Source organism: Ruditapes philippinarum, unplaced genomic scaffold, assembly GCF_026571515.1.
Source record: "Ruditapes philippinarum isolate M1 unplaced genomic scaffold, ASM2657151v2 ctg4645_1_1_1_1, whole genome shotgun sequence".
Lineage (NCBI taxonomy): Eukaryota > Metazoa > Mollusca > Bivalvia > Venerida > Veneridae > Ruditapes > Ruditapes philippinarum.
The window spans coordinates 49,882-62,648 of NW_026865140.1; the positions used below are offsets into that span (position 1 = coordinate 49,882).

At 30.6% G+C, this 12,767-nt stretch overlaps 1 protein-coding gene across 3 annotated transcripts; it reads right to left on the bottom strand.

The window, feature by feature from the left end:
• Positions 1–1,315: 1,315 nt before the first annotated feature.
• Positions 1,316–9,856, bottom strand: LOC132727974 (cilia- and flagella-associated protein 119-like). Of its 3 annotated transcripts, none has more exons than XM_060713577.1 (10): positions 9,705–9,856; positions 8,767–8,798; positions 8,212–8,277; positions 6,551–6,720; positions 6,055–6,125; positions 5,534–5,650; positions 5,213–5,273; positions 3,035–3,127; positions 2,527–2,610; positions 1,316–1,651 (listed from the first exon to the last, which is right to left on the bottom strand). In XM_060713577.1, exons 1-10 carry the CDS (start codon positions 9,753–9,755, stop codon positions 1,458–1,460), a joined length of 939 nt encoding a protein of 312 aa, XP_060569560.1. In that variant the 5' UTR covers positions 9,756–9,856; the 3' UTR covers positions 1,316–1,457. The 3 variants fall into 3 exon arrangements, with proteins under 3 accessions (XP_060569560.1, XP_060569559.1, XP_060569561.1); XM_060713576.1 differs by lacking the exon at positions 3,035–3,127 and adding an exon at positions 4,023–4,127; XM_060713578.1 differs by lacking the exon at positions 3,035–3,127.
• Between the last annotated feature and the right edge of the window lie 2,911 nt (positions 9,857–12,767).

Below are 12,767 nucleotides of genomic sequence, written 5' to 3' on the forward strand. Positions count from 1 at the left end.
TGGCCCACAGTGTTCAAATTTCATGGGATGATTGTCCATATTGGGTAGAAGACCCCTATTGATTATGGGGTCACAAGGTCAAAGGTCAAGGTCACTATTACTTAGAAATTGAAAACAGTTTCTTGAGCATAACTTAAGTTCCATTTAGCCCACAATATTCAAACTTCATAGGATGATTGTTCATATTGGGTAGAAGACCCCTATTGATTTTGGGGTCACAAGGTCAAGGTCACTATTACCTTAGAATTGAAAACCGTTTCTGGGGCATAACTTAAGTTCCATTTGGACCACAATATTGAAACTTTAAAGGAGGATTGTTATTTCAAGGAGGTAATACTTTATTTAATTCCCATGTCTTACAAATGCTTTATCTTTACTAAAAAAAATCACTTTCGGGCATATAATGCTCTGCCTAGCGGTGCTCTTGTTTAGTATTTCTGGAACCTATTTATCAATTTGATGGATACTTGATTGGTGTTATTAGTTTGTACAAAAAAGTTACTTTTTCTGATTTTGACAAAATTGTGAGACTGCCCTCATAGTAGATTTGATAAGAAATTCTATTTTACTTGTTATAAAATGGACTCAGAAATGAAGACTATCTGTTGACAAAGTGGCAATAGTGAACCACAGTGACATGATGTTAGAATTTAAGCTCGTATTAGATAAGCCTATACTTTTTGTGATATTTAGCTCATCTGATTGCTGCAGTATCATTGATATTAAATCTTATACTAGTACACTGTTCCCCCGTGGGCTGTAGGGAGAAAGATTTATAGACTAGAATGGCATAAAAGTAGTTACAGCCCTTTCTTTTTTTGCCCAACTTTATGTCACAATTTTATTCAATACGTTGTAAATTGACACTTTTGATAACCATTTATAGAACGTCTTGACAATGGTAAGCTGTTGGACAATAGTGCAATCCTAACAGTATGGTGTTTTTACTGTCACTGTGGCATTAAGAAACTGCATTCCCAGGGAAAAGCAAAAAAAAAAATACAATTAACTCAAGCACTATGTTGACAATCGATCAGACCTGCTTATACTGTGACTAAAAATGAGCCGCGTCACGACAAAACCAACATAGTGTGTTTGCGACCAGCATGGACCCAGATCAGGATCCATGCTGTTCGCTATCAGTTTCTCTACTTAAAATAGGGTTGGTAAGCGAACAGCATGGATCCTGATCATACTGTGCGGATGCGCAGGCTGGTCTGGATCCATGCTGGTCGCAAACCCACTATGTTGTTTTGTCATGACACGGCTCAAATGTGTAATACTCCCTATTTATCTAAAAGAAATTAACTCTATGAATAGTATTAATTTTTATTACCATCATGGAAACAAAGTAGAGTTCAAAATATGAATATTCTTTACAAAATAACTTGCATTACATATCACAATAACAACTGGGTAAAAAGATTAAAAAGTTTGTTTAACATGATATTCTACATTTATTTCTTTTTGCCTCCTTTTGCAGAATTTCGGCCTCCTTTCTTGGCCCCTCCCCCTTCAGCAACATCTAACTTTTTGCTTAATAACTCTTCTGTTGTTTTTAACTGATCGTCCATGGATAATTTCATCTTTTTAATCTCTTCGGTTAAATATGTCTGAATCATTCCCCGAAGCTCCTTTCTTGCTGCTGATTCTGAAAAATAAAGTAAATGTAGGTACTTGAATAGCTCTACTGGCTATAGATGTAAATTTAAAGTCAGTCAAATGTAATCATTTAGATTTGACCCCTTATATAACCATCCTGAATTAGTATAATGAACTTATTGAAACAGCACACTCTTTGTTTTCAGAGATTTCACTATCATAATACGAAAAATTTTAAGTTGTAATAAACAAAAGATTTATAGTGTAAAAATAAGTGATGGGACTAAAAAATTTCACTTTGTGATACTGAAAAAATTGAGGTACAAAAGTCGAGATAAACAAAAATATTTTATAGAGATAAAGAAGGGAAATATTCAGGACTTTGAAAATTTATTCGAAAAATTCAAAAAATTGATATCAAGATTACTAAAGTTGACTGTACATGAACTAATATTTATAATTAGGCAGCAGTATAAAATTTGGTAAGTCTAGACAGATGTGCATCTGTTCTGACTCTATGCTCCATCATTATGGCCAGGCACTTGTCTGTTTTATCATTACAAACTAACAAAGACTTGGTCGATCTCTAAGTTAATCCACAGTGAAATACAATTTATAGAATTTACTGTAATTGGTCTATAACTTAGACCTAATGATGAATGATGAAACATTTAGTATCATTAGGTAGTCTATACATGATATTGGTCCATCCGCCCTTTCAGGCACTAAATGCAGCTTTTGCTGTTGAGTACTGACCCAGGACATGTCACCAGCCATGCCCTTAAAGGGTTAATTTTGAAGCACAAACTGGTGATAATTAACTTTCATGCAATTTCCATGGAGTATTAGCCAAATATATTAATTTTGAGCCAAAAGAAATGAATTATTTGATATAAATCAAGATTATTTATCTAAAATTTTTACCTGGTTCGGGTGTTTTCTCTGGTTCGGCTGGTTCCTCTTCAACTTGAGGTTCTTCAACAGCTGGTTCCCCTTCTCCTTCATCAGCTGGAGAAATATGTTGAAAATATTTCATTATCATCTAGTACAGATTTAATATTAGTTCAATATATTTAGTATAACCTGCGGGCCTTTTCATAATGTGTTTTCTTTGACTATGTAGCAAAGTAAAATTATCTTGACTATGCAGGTGAGTAATGCAATATTTAATAATAAACTGAAGAGGTCTTGTAAATATGTAGTTTAAGTAAATTATTATTATCATGGACCTAGATCAAATAGGTATAATGCTCCTGAATTTATACATTTCAAAATATAATGTCAATGTGTTTACCATTTTTACAAGTATTTAAGGATTGTTTAATGTGTTGTTAAAAGCCTCTGAATCCTTGCAACTCTTATTTAAACTCAGTATGCAAATGTATAAAGTAAAGGATTTTAAAGTAACCGGTCATTTGTAAACCGGACAAACCTGACACTCCCCCTCCCCCTGGTAAACGGCCTACCCTGAGGGTGCTGTCAGATGGTAAATTCCATGTGATATGTTTACCACTTTCCTTAGTTTCTACAAGATAGTAATATGACAGTATGAAAATACATGTACATAAGATTTGCTTGTTGTATATACATCTAAAACCCTGGTGCTTTTACTCATGGGGCGTCCGTGGCCGAGTGGTTAAGGTCGTTGACTTCGAATCACTTGCCCCTCACCGCTGTGGGTTCGAATCCCGACAGGGGCTTTGGATTCTTTCATGTGAGGAAGCTATCCAGCTAGCTTACGGAACGTCGGTGGTTCTACTCAGGTGCCCGTTCGTGCCTGAAATAATGCACGGAAGGGCACCTGAGGTCTTCCTCCACCAGTAAAGCTGGAACGTCGCGATATGACCTACACTGTGTCGATGTGACGTAAAACCCAAAACAAACAAACAAACAAAGCTTTTACTCATCCAGTGCAATCTAACAGAAACACATAATGGGTGATACAAAAATGTAACCCAGTCACACCCAAAATATGCATAAAAGTGATTCGTCTCCTAAAATAAGAATAAAGTCAGCAACAAAATTCAACACCACTGATGCCTGATCGTGGACACCCAAATTCAGTACCACTATAATGCCCCCTGTGTATGTGCATGTGTGTTTTCAGATGCTTACTAGCACTTGGCTAATAACACAACCTTCAATATGCTAGTTCGGATAGCTTGTTCACATGAACAAATTAATGTTCATAGAAAGTTTAAGACAAACCATAAATTAAGAGCAAGTGATTTCATTTAGTCAGAATTGATAACTCCTTTGCTACCACAAAATTTCTTTTGCCCCTTAACCAAAACATCAAAGATCAGAAAAATAGAAAATATGAGCAGAAAACAGGAAAATGCAAATTCACTTATTCATGACACACTGCAGTTAATTCATTAACTTTTTGTTTTTGCAAATTCTGCTGTGCAATTATTTACCAACATCCCAAATATCATCCTCTGCAGTGTTTTCAAGAGGACTCTCGTGTAATGTTACCATTGGACTAGCTAGTAACTTATCGTCTAGAACCCTGGTATCAGTTTCTAGTAGAATAAAACTTTAAGTATTGTAGATAACATATGTTATATAACATACAATGTACCTTGTTTGCTTGTTAATTGGACAATTTTCCCTTAATTAAAATGGTCAAACAGAACATGTATCTGAGAGTCAAAGAAAAATTAAGACCCCCGACTTATAAGTGATCAGTCATTTAGACAGGTAAAAACATCTATCTATTATCTGAATAGATTGCACAGATTATCATGTGAATTATGACGAATAAATATTTATATTATAATGTGAATTATTAGGAATAAATATTTATATTATTATGTGAATTATGAGGAATAAATATTTATATTATAATGTGAATTATGAGAAATAAATATTTATAATATAATGTGAATTATGAGAAATAAATATTTATAATATAACCTGAATGAGAAATAAATATTTATATTATAATGTGAATTATGAGAAATAAATATTTACATTATAATGTGAATTATTGGGAATAAATATTTATATATAATTAAATTATAATGTGAATTATGAGAAATAAATATTCATATTATAATGTGAATTATGGGGAAAAATATTTATATAATAATGGGAATTATGGGGAATAAATATTTATATATAATAATATATAATTATATTATAATGTGAATTATGAGAAATAAATATTTATATTATAATATGAGTTAAGGGGAATAAATATTAATGTTATAATGTGAATTATAAGAAATAAATATTTATATTATAATGGGAATTACAGGGAATAAATATTTATATTATAATGTGAATTATTGGGAATAAATATTTATATTATAATGTGAATTATTGGGAATAAATATTTATATTATAATGTGAATTATGAGAAATAAATATTTATATTATAATGTGAATTATGAGAAATAAATATTTATATTATAATGTGAATTATGGGGAATAGATATTATATATTGTAATGTGAATTATGGGGAATAGATATTATATATTGTAATGTGAATTATGGGGAATAAATATAAGAATTTTAAATAACATGTTGGTTGGCAAAACAATAATCATGGAAGTTTTTTTTATAACTTTTGACATATTAAAATAAGATATAACATAGATTTACCTTCTGAAGGTACAGGAGTTGGTGGAATACCAACATAGTTGATTGACAAATCAAGTCGCACCTGGAATAATTAAATACAATTCTGATAAATAGATTTAATTATATAATAAAGCTTTTACTCCTTCAGTTAATGGGTAGAGATATGTACATGAAATTAGTTTATTCTGCCGTCATTTGCATAAAATCTACAAAATGAATATTTTTATATCAATTTTTTGTGTTATTTTTTTTTGTTCGACTTTATTTTTACTTATTTTTATTCATTTACAGGCAGAGAGCTTTAAGTATCTTTTTATATATACATGTATGACCATAACTTACCATAGGGGTGAAGGCATATTTGTACATTTTGAAATGTCTGAAGTAGGAGTTAACCGTATATTCTGTGATTAACCGAACCTGATCCGCAGTAAACAGTTCAATACTGTGTGGTGGTCGCTGAAAATATAATTATATACTTATTAATTAATACGTTAATATATTTTTTGCAATTTTATTTGCAATTTAACCCATAACAATTATAGATTTCTCCTTTACTTAACAGAAATAATCCTAATTTAAGTCTAAAAATAATAGTAGATTCAGCTGAAGAAGTACTAACTGTACTTATTTATATAAAATTATTTTATTTTGCTGTTTCATTTACAATTAAACCCTTAATAATTATACATTTCTCCTTTCCTACAAAAATAATCCTAATTTAAGTCTAAAAATCATGATTTTTTTTAGCTGAAGCAGTCTAGTTAATTAAATATGAGAATCTTTAAAAACTGCACAAACAAGATTTATAAATGTTAATTATTTTAAAACAGATAAAAAATGTACACATATTTTGAACTCACATTAACAGCATGGCACAAAACCATTTCTTTGAAGAAAGAGAATGTCTCATCCAGATTTCCAAATGGTGTCTCTAAAATTCAGAAAAAAAAATAAAAAGAAATGTGTATTTTAAACATTTTTTCTACAAATATTAAGTTTAAGTTTAGAACACCTTCCTTTTACATAGGTATGATATCTAAATAAAGATCATTAGCATTCAAAGAAAAGTCTGTCACATACCGGTACTTTCTGTAGTTATTATAGACAGGTAGGTTGATCCATTATGGTATCACAGACTTGTGCTTTGGAAATATGACGAGGTTCTTGGTTTAAGTCCAACCATGTACCACTACAGTTTAGCTGTTACTTTTTTCATTATTTTTACTTTTCATTGTTTTAATACCAAATTTATAAACTGCATGATCAACAAATTACTGTAAATAATCAAAAAAAAAATTTCTTTGTTTCATTTTAAGCTGATAAGACTGAATGAGTTATTACAATGCCATGTAATACCTATGCAGATTTCATGTGTTTTCTTCACAATGGAGAAAAAGGCAGAAGTCTGCTCCTTGGTAAATTTATTTTCCCTGGCAAACTGGAGCGTGTAGTAGTACAGATCCATCACTATACCAGTTTTAAGACTTGTTTTGTGGTCGTCAAGGTGAAATATATCTGCAAGTACCCTGAAAACAGTAAACAATGTACATGTATATACAATGTATAATAAATATAAAGAAGACGGTGAAAAACCACATGAAAAATTGGCACACCACAGCCAGTACTCGAACCATGGGTCTCTGGATTGGTGGTCCAGTATCCAAACCACTACAACTGACAGTGGCTCATCATTTGCGTTTTCTTTGTGCTTATTGTCAGACCTTGTATATATATGTTATTTTTAAGTTTTATTGTGACATCATCACTTTTATTACCATATCATGTATGAGTATACATTGTATAAAAACTAGGAAAATGTTTACTCACATAAATAATGATGAATATATACTTGTACAGTGTATTATTTATATTAAAGGAACAGAAATATGAATTTATTAAGTTTGTGTAACAAAAAGGTTATTCTCAAATGAAATTTTCTCAATGTTTTTCATAAAACCAATTTCGGTCAACAATATGATTGAGTCTGACTTATGAATTATTCAAGTATTTATAACAAGATCATTTTATCTTCTTGAATTTTTCCTGTTTTTACTTTTGAATGTTTATTCTTTCTGTTCTTGTGTTTGTAGGAAGTAATGTATCATCATATATCCAATGTTATTACTATTGTACTCTATAAACTGTAACAATATTATGTTGTATGTTTTGCAATGATCTGTTTATGTTGATGAGAGTGTAGAGCTTAAGATGAATAAAAATTCATATCTTATATTATATTATATTGAAGTGACTTACAAATGTAAGTGCATCAGTGATGCTTGTCTCTTCTTTGCTTTTTTCACTGGTAAGTATTTAAGTTCATTGTCACTGAATTCATTGTTTACATGTACATATTAGCATGTGTAGATAAGGTTTAAATAATCCAAGATCTCTTTTTGGAATGTTTATGGTAATTCATCTTAAAGCAGCACACCTAAGATCCGTGCTAATTTTCATGAAAATTTCAAAATGTATTTAACAGTATAATATTGTAAAGTTACCAAAAGAATCAGTTTACACATTTTCAATGGCACTTACAATCTATGTAAATTACTATAAACAGGTCAAAATATTCAAAAATAGCCCTTACTGTGTTAGTAATGCAGTAGAAATGTAGTTATAAATACTGAAAAATTCCGTCATTAATCGCACATAACATATAAAGTATTACTAGAATTTTGAATTTTTATGCCTTTCCTAAAATCTTAGTACATTTTTCTCAGGTTTGATTGTATTGAAATATTTTTTGCTCATCTGGAGGATATTTATAAATGCAGCTTTAATGACAAGACCAAATCTATTATGGTGTTATGTGTCCATGTCAGTGTTATGTGTTAATGTCTTTTGTCATTTTTATTACGGGTGATTGAACTGGTTTTGCAAATTGGATGATGGATGATTGATTTTGTATCAGTGAAATTGTAAGTAAAATGTCAGACTATAATAAACATGTTGAAAAAATTCCAATGTGTAAGCAGATAAGTGTAAAGGTCAAGGACTATTTCAATCAATCTTACATTTTGATGTGGTCAGCATTCAGTGACTCATTGATTCTGTCCAAGTCATCAACTGTCAAATCAGCCCTAAAATAAAAAAAAAACAACAAAAAACAAGTTAGACCTATTATACACTTACATGCATGTAATACTCTGTATTAATATTAGTAACACTCTCAAATCATTTTCTTAAGCATTATTTTTCATTTCAAATTGTGCTTAGATAAGATGGTATAAAGTTTATGTGCATCTTTCCACAAGCTTTGAAAAGTAAGTAAACTAAAGATATACATGAACTATGCTCAAAATTGATATTAAAAACTGTTGATGAATTCATAATTGCTACTGGCAGTTTTTTTAAAGAAAGTACCAGATTTACTTGACCTGTATAAGGGAAGCAGCTTCTATTACATTATAAGTGTATCTATTAGTTTATTCAAATTAGATATATTAAGTAAGAATTTTATGGAATTCAATAAATTTCCATGACTGAAACATTTTACTCAAGGATGTGCATAGTATATCTTTAATATTGAATTTACATTTATAATTGGATCAATGTTGTTCAACACTTACCAGACACTGACTCTAGCTTTGTGATTTCTTGGCTGCAAATTTAAAAAGGAAAATAAAGTATAGGCTAGTACAAAATCAAATGTATTTAGAGCAACTGCGGGTATTATCGGCATGTTATAGTTATCGGCATGTTTTTAAAATATCATTGGTGAATTTCAAATAAATGCATCATCTGCTATGTTTATTTTCGCAGCACTGTTCCCGGAAGATCGAGTATTGAACTCAACAGTTTTGCATAAAAAATATCAGCTAAAAAAAGGTAAAATTACTTCCTGTATGTCTATCTTGTTACGTAACTTGACTGCTTACATCATCGCTTAACAATGTGGTGTCCGTATAAAGTGTGTTTGTGTGATATTTACTTAGTACAATTTGATTGCCTCTGTCCTATTGGGGGGCCTGTTAGAATATGTTCTAGGTATAGGACCACTAAATATTGCATTTTTATTCCCTTCCCGGTTTAAATGGGTGCCGATAACTGTCACACACTGCCGATAATTGGTGCCACGTTGTGTAAAGTTACAAGTCGATTTCACATTATCAAATTATTACGAAGCACCGGTTACGTCATCAAGAACAAACAATAGGGGCTCCGTTTATTCAATACAACTATTAATAGATGTTAAATATGCGTAATTTTAAGTCAGCATATAATTCACCGTTAACGTGCCGATAACTGTCGCAGTTGCTCTATATCATTAACAAATTATTTATTGTTTACTAATGAAATGAATTAACACTTGATTAAAAATATGTTTAAGTCATATTCCAGTCCATGAAAAATCATTGAGCGACTTAAAAAGCATAAAGAATATCACACAAAATAGCTACTAAAATATGCAGACTCGCTTAGTTCGAAAATAAATGAGTACGAATCAGTTGTCAAAGTTTAGACATTTGCGCGCAGAATATAGATAATCAGAGATTATTCCATTAACCTGAATAATTTTGGGCACATCTTGTGCTTTAGGTTCATCTGGCAGAATCATGTTTATGTTTTGCAAATGGGGGAAAAATAAAATAAAAATTTCTAAATTAAAGCACAAAAGGCGTCGTTGTTGTCATAGGCGCCAGAACTTCCGCTAGAGAGTATTGATTCTCCTAAATGAACCCAAAGACACTACAACTACAGGTAACAAATGTTTAAACTACCGCTTATATAAATTCAAAGAATATTTTAACATACTTCCTTGGCAAATGTCCTAGGATTTGTTTAAGATTAGATGAATGAATAATAAAATGCCAATTAAGATAGGTAGATTCCTATATACTGTATAGAGATAAACTTACTTATGTAAACTTTATGTGAGTCAAACCAACTGAGTTACAAAATTCACTATCTCCTTTATTGTTCACATTTTGTTAATAGTAGACTAAATTTATTAAACCGTATTATTATAAAAAAAAAACCTTGGTTTGTTTTGTAAAGAAATAATTACAACATGCAAATAATATTAAAGTATAATATTGTATCATTAGTCTCCTAGAAAATTTTGTTAACGAACCATAATTTTCGGTTATTAATGGGAATCTAGTCATATCTTTAGTTTATTTTAAGCACTCATTCTTCTGTGTTTATGTATATTTTTCTGTGTTCCGGTTTTAACATGTTCACAACCTTGTATTTTATGTCACATGTTCTTATGAACCATGACAGTATTGAATAAATCTTGAAATCTTGACAGATTATATATAATTCTCTCCCTATACTGACGCCCAACACCGCCCTTTCCTCCCCTAAAATTAGGTGCAGATAGTTCTCCTTTAAAAAAATAAAAAAATGTTTTATTTTTTTTGTACAAAGATATTTCAAATATTGATACAATTTTCAATATACTCAGAAGTTTCGAAAATAGGGTAAAGACAACTTAAGGATTTTCTTTAAATGATTGTAGTTTCAGATAGTACAATATGCAATCTAGTTGTTGAAGGTTTATTGATAACTAAACTTCACAGGTATCTTAATAAAAGTTATTTCTATTCAATTAGTGTGATTGGTATAAATGCAGCAAAATATTCCTGAAGATCCTGCTTAAAATATTTTAATTGGTGTGTTATAGATCTGTCAAGAAAAGTATCTACACTTTATACATGTATCACCTTTTTCGGGAAGTAGCATTTTTTTCAGGTTGTTGCATAATGCATTCCAATCAACATTTTCATTGTGAAAGATTATGGGTGTGGTAGTGATTCATTGATAAATACCCACAGTTATCATTAAGCTGGGTCTTGTGATAAATAAATCATTATAAACTCCATTCACTCGTTTGAAAAGTTAGTAAGAACTTAAAAAAAAAGCAAAAAGTCAACAGTCTCTAGTAATTCTGTTTAGAATGGCTTTTCATGCATTTTATGTTTGTATTCTACGTTATATACATGTATATATTTATATGTATACATGTAAAGATGAAACTTAAATAAATGAATGTAAAATAGTAAAGTTATTTTGGTACATGCGTGTAACCTAATATTGACTTTAAATTATATTTATCAAAGATATACATGTACATGGTTCAATAAGTTTATATAAAGAAACATAGTTCCTAAATTAAACCTTATCAACTGGAACTTGAGCTTCTATTGGAATTCCTGAAATAAATTTGGTTATCCGCGAAAAAATGCATTTTGGATTCTTTGACTGTGTTAGATTATCGACGGTGTTTTTATACCTTTCTCTTGGCCAGTGAAGACTAAGATTACAAGACTAGTGCCGCGACGTATTCAGTTTGAATAGGGCAAGAGCTTCATCGTGGATTTTTAGTAAAATAAGGGAACAACCATTTTTAACCCTTTCACTGCCATAGGGACGGCATATCACAAATCTATATCATTAATATATAGATAACTATAACTATGTCATCGACAGTAATTATTATATGCTAGCAGATTTGGAAACATATATAATTATTATAATACTAATAACAAATAATAATAATTATATTAATGAATAATATAGTAATTTCTTAGAAAACCTTCTGGCTAATAGGTGATCAATAAATGAATAACCCTCTGGCAGCGAAAGGGTTAATGGCTTATGTGATTGATACCTATGCAACTTATATCGGAATAATTAAGGTGACAACGGAGTCAATTATCACTGAAAATACCTAAAATGAGATTTTTTGCTAAGTAGATTTATCAACCTTTTCTGAACACATTCGTGATTTAATTTTGGAAGCAGTTAGTCCAAAAAATGTGTTTTTAAACGTTTTAAAACGGAACCTATACTATTTGTATCTGCTATTCGCGTAACCTGTCGATTATCGATAACGCTCCGCCCCCTGTTGAGGCATCAATGAGGGAAATCGGTAGTTCCATATATCCGTGAATTACAGGTCCATACTGGTCCATACTTCTCGTAATACATGTATCGTACAACTAACGTACATCTTTTATGAATATCTCAACATTTAGCCTTTTTTATAAATTAAGAAATTGTCGGCCAATGTACGTAACATAATGTATGAAACATAAATAATTAAGCATAGCGGCAAATCGCACGACCACGGGGTTGATTAAAAATGTAGTTGCTAAAATATCCATAATGTGTGAAAATAATTTGTCTGTCCCGTTAATCTGATAGATATTACGTTGAGTTGATATACTTTTGTACGGATTCAAGGGCTTACTTTCAACCTCGTTTTCTAACAATGTCAAGTAAAACAACAACAAAACCAGACAACATTTTTTTTATGTGAACGCCTATATGACTTGTGGTAAGGTGTCCCTGACAAATATCTAAACCATTTTAGATTGTCTAAGGATGATTATTTCTCTTTAAATAAAAAAAAGATATTAAAATATATTCTCAGTGAAAATAAATTGTTCGCCAGTAAATCGGACACAGTACTAATAAATCTTGGACAAAGTATGAAATTTATTGTCTATCCCGGTAGAAACTGGATCTCTATGCCGTGCATAGATGATATTCATAATAGAAGTCAAGAAAGCCAGATCATAATGATCGAGTAATACCTTTAATTTCTATTAAAATATGTGAA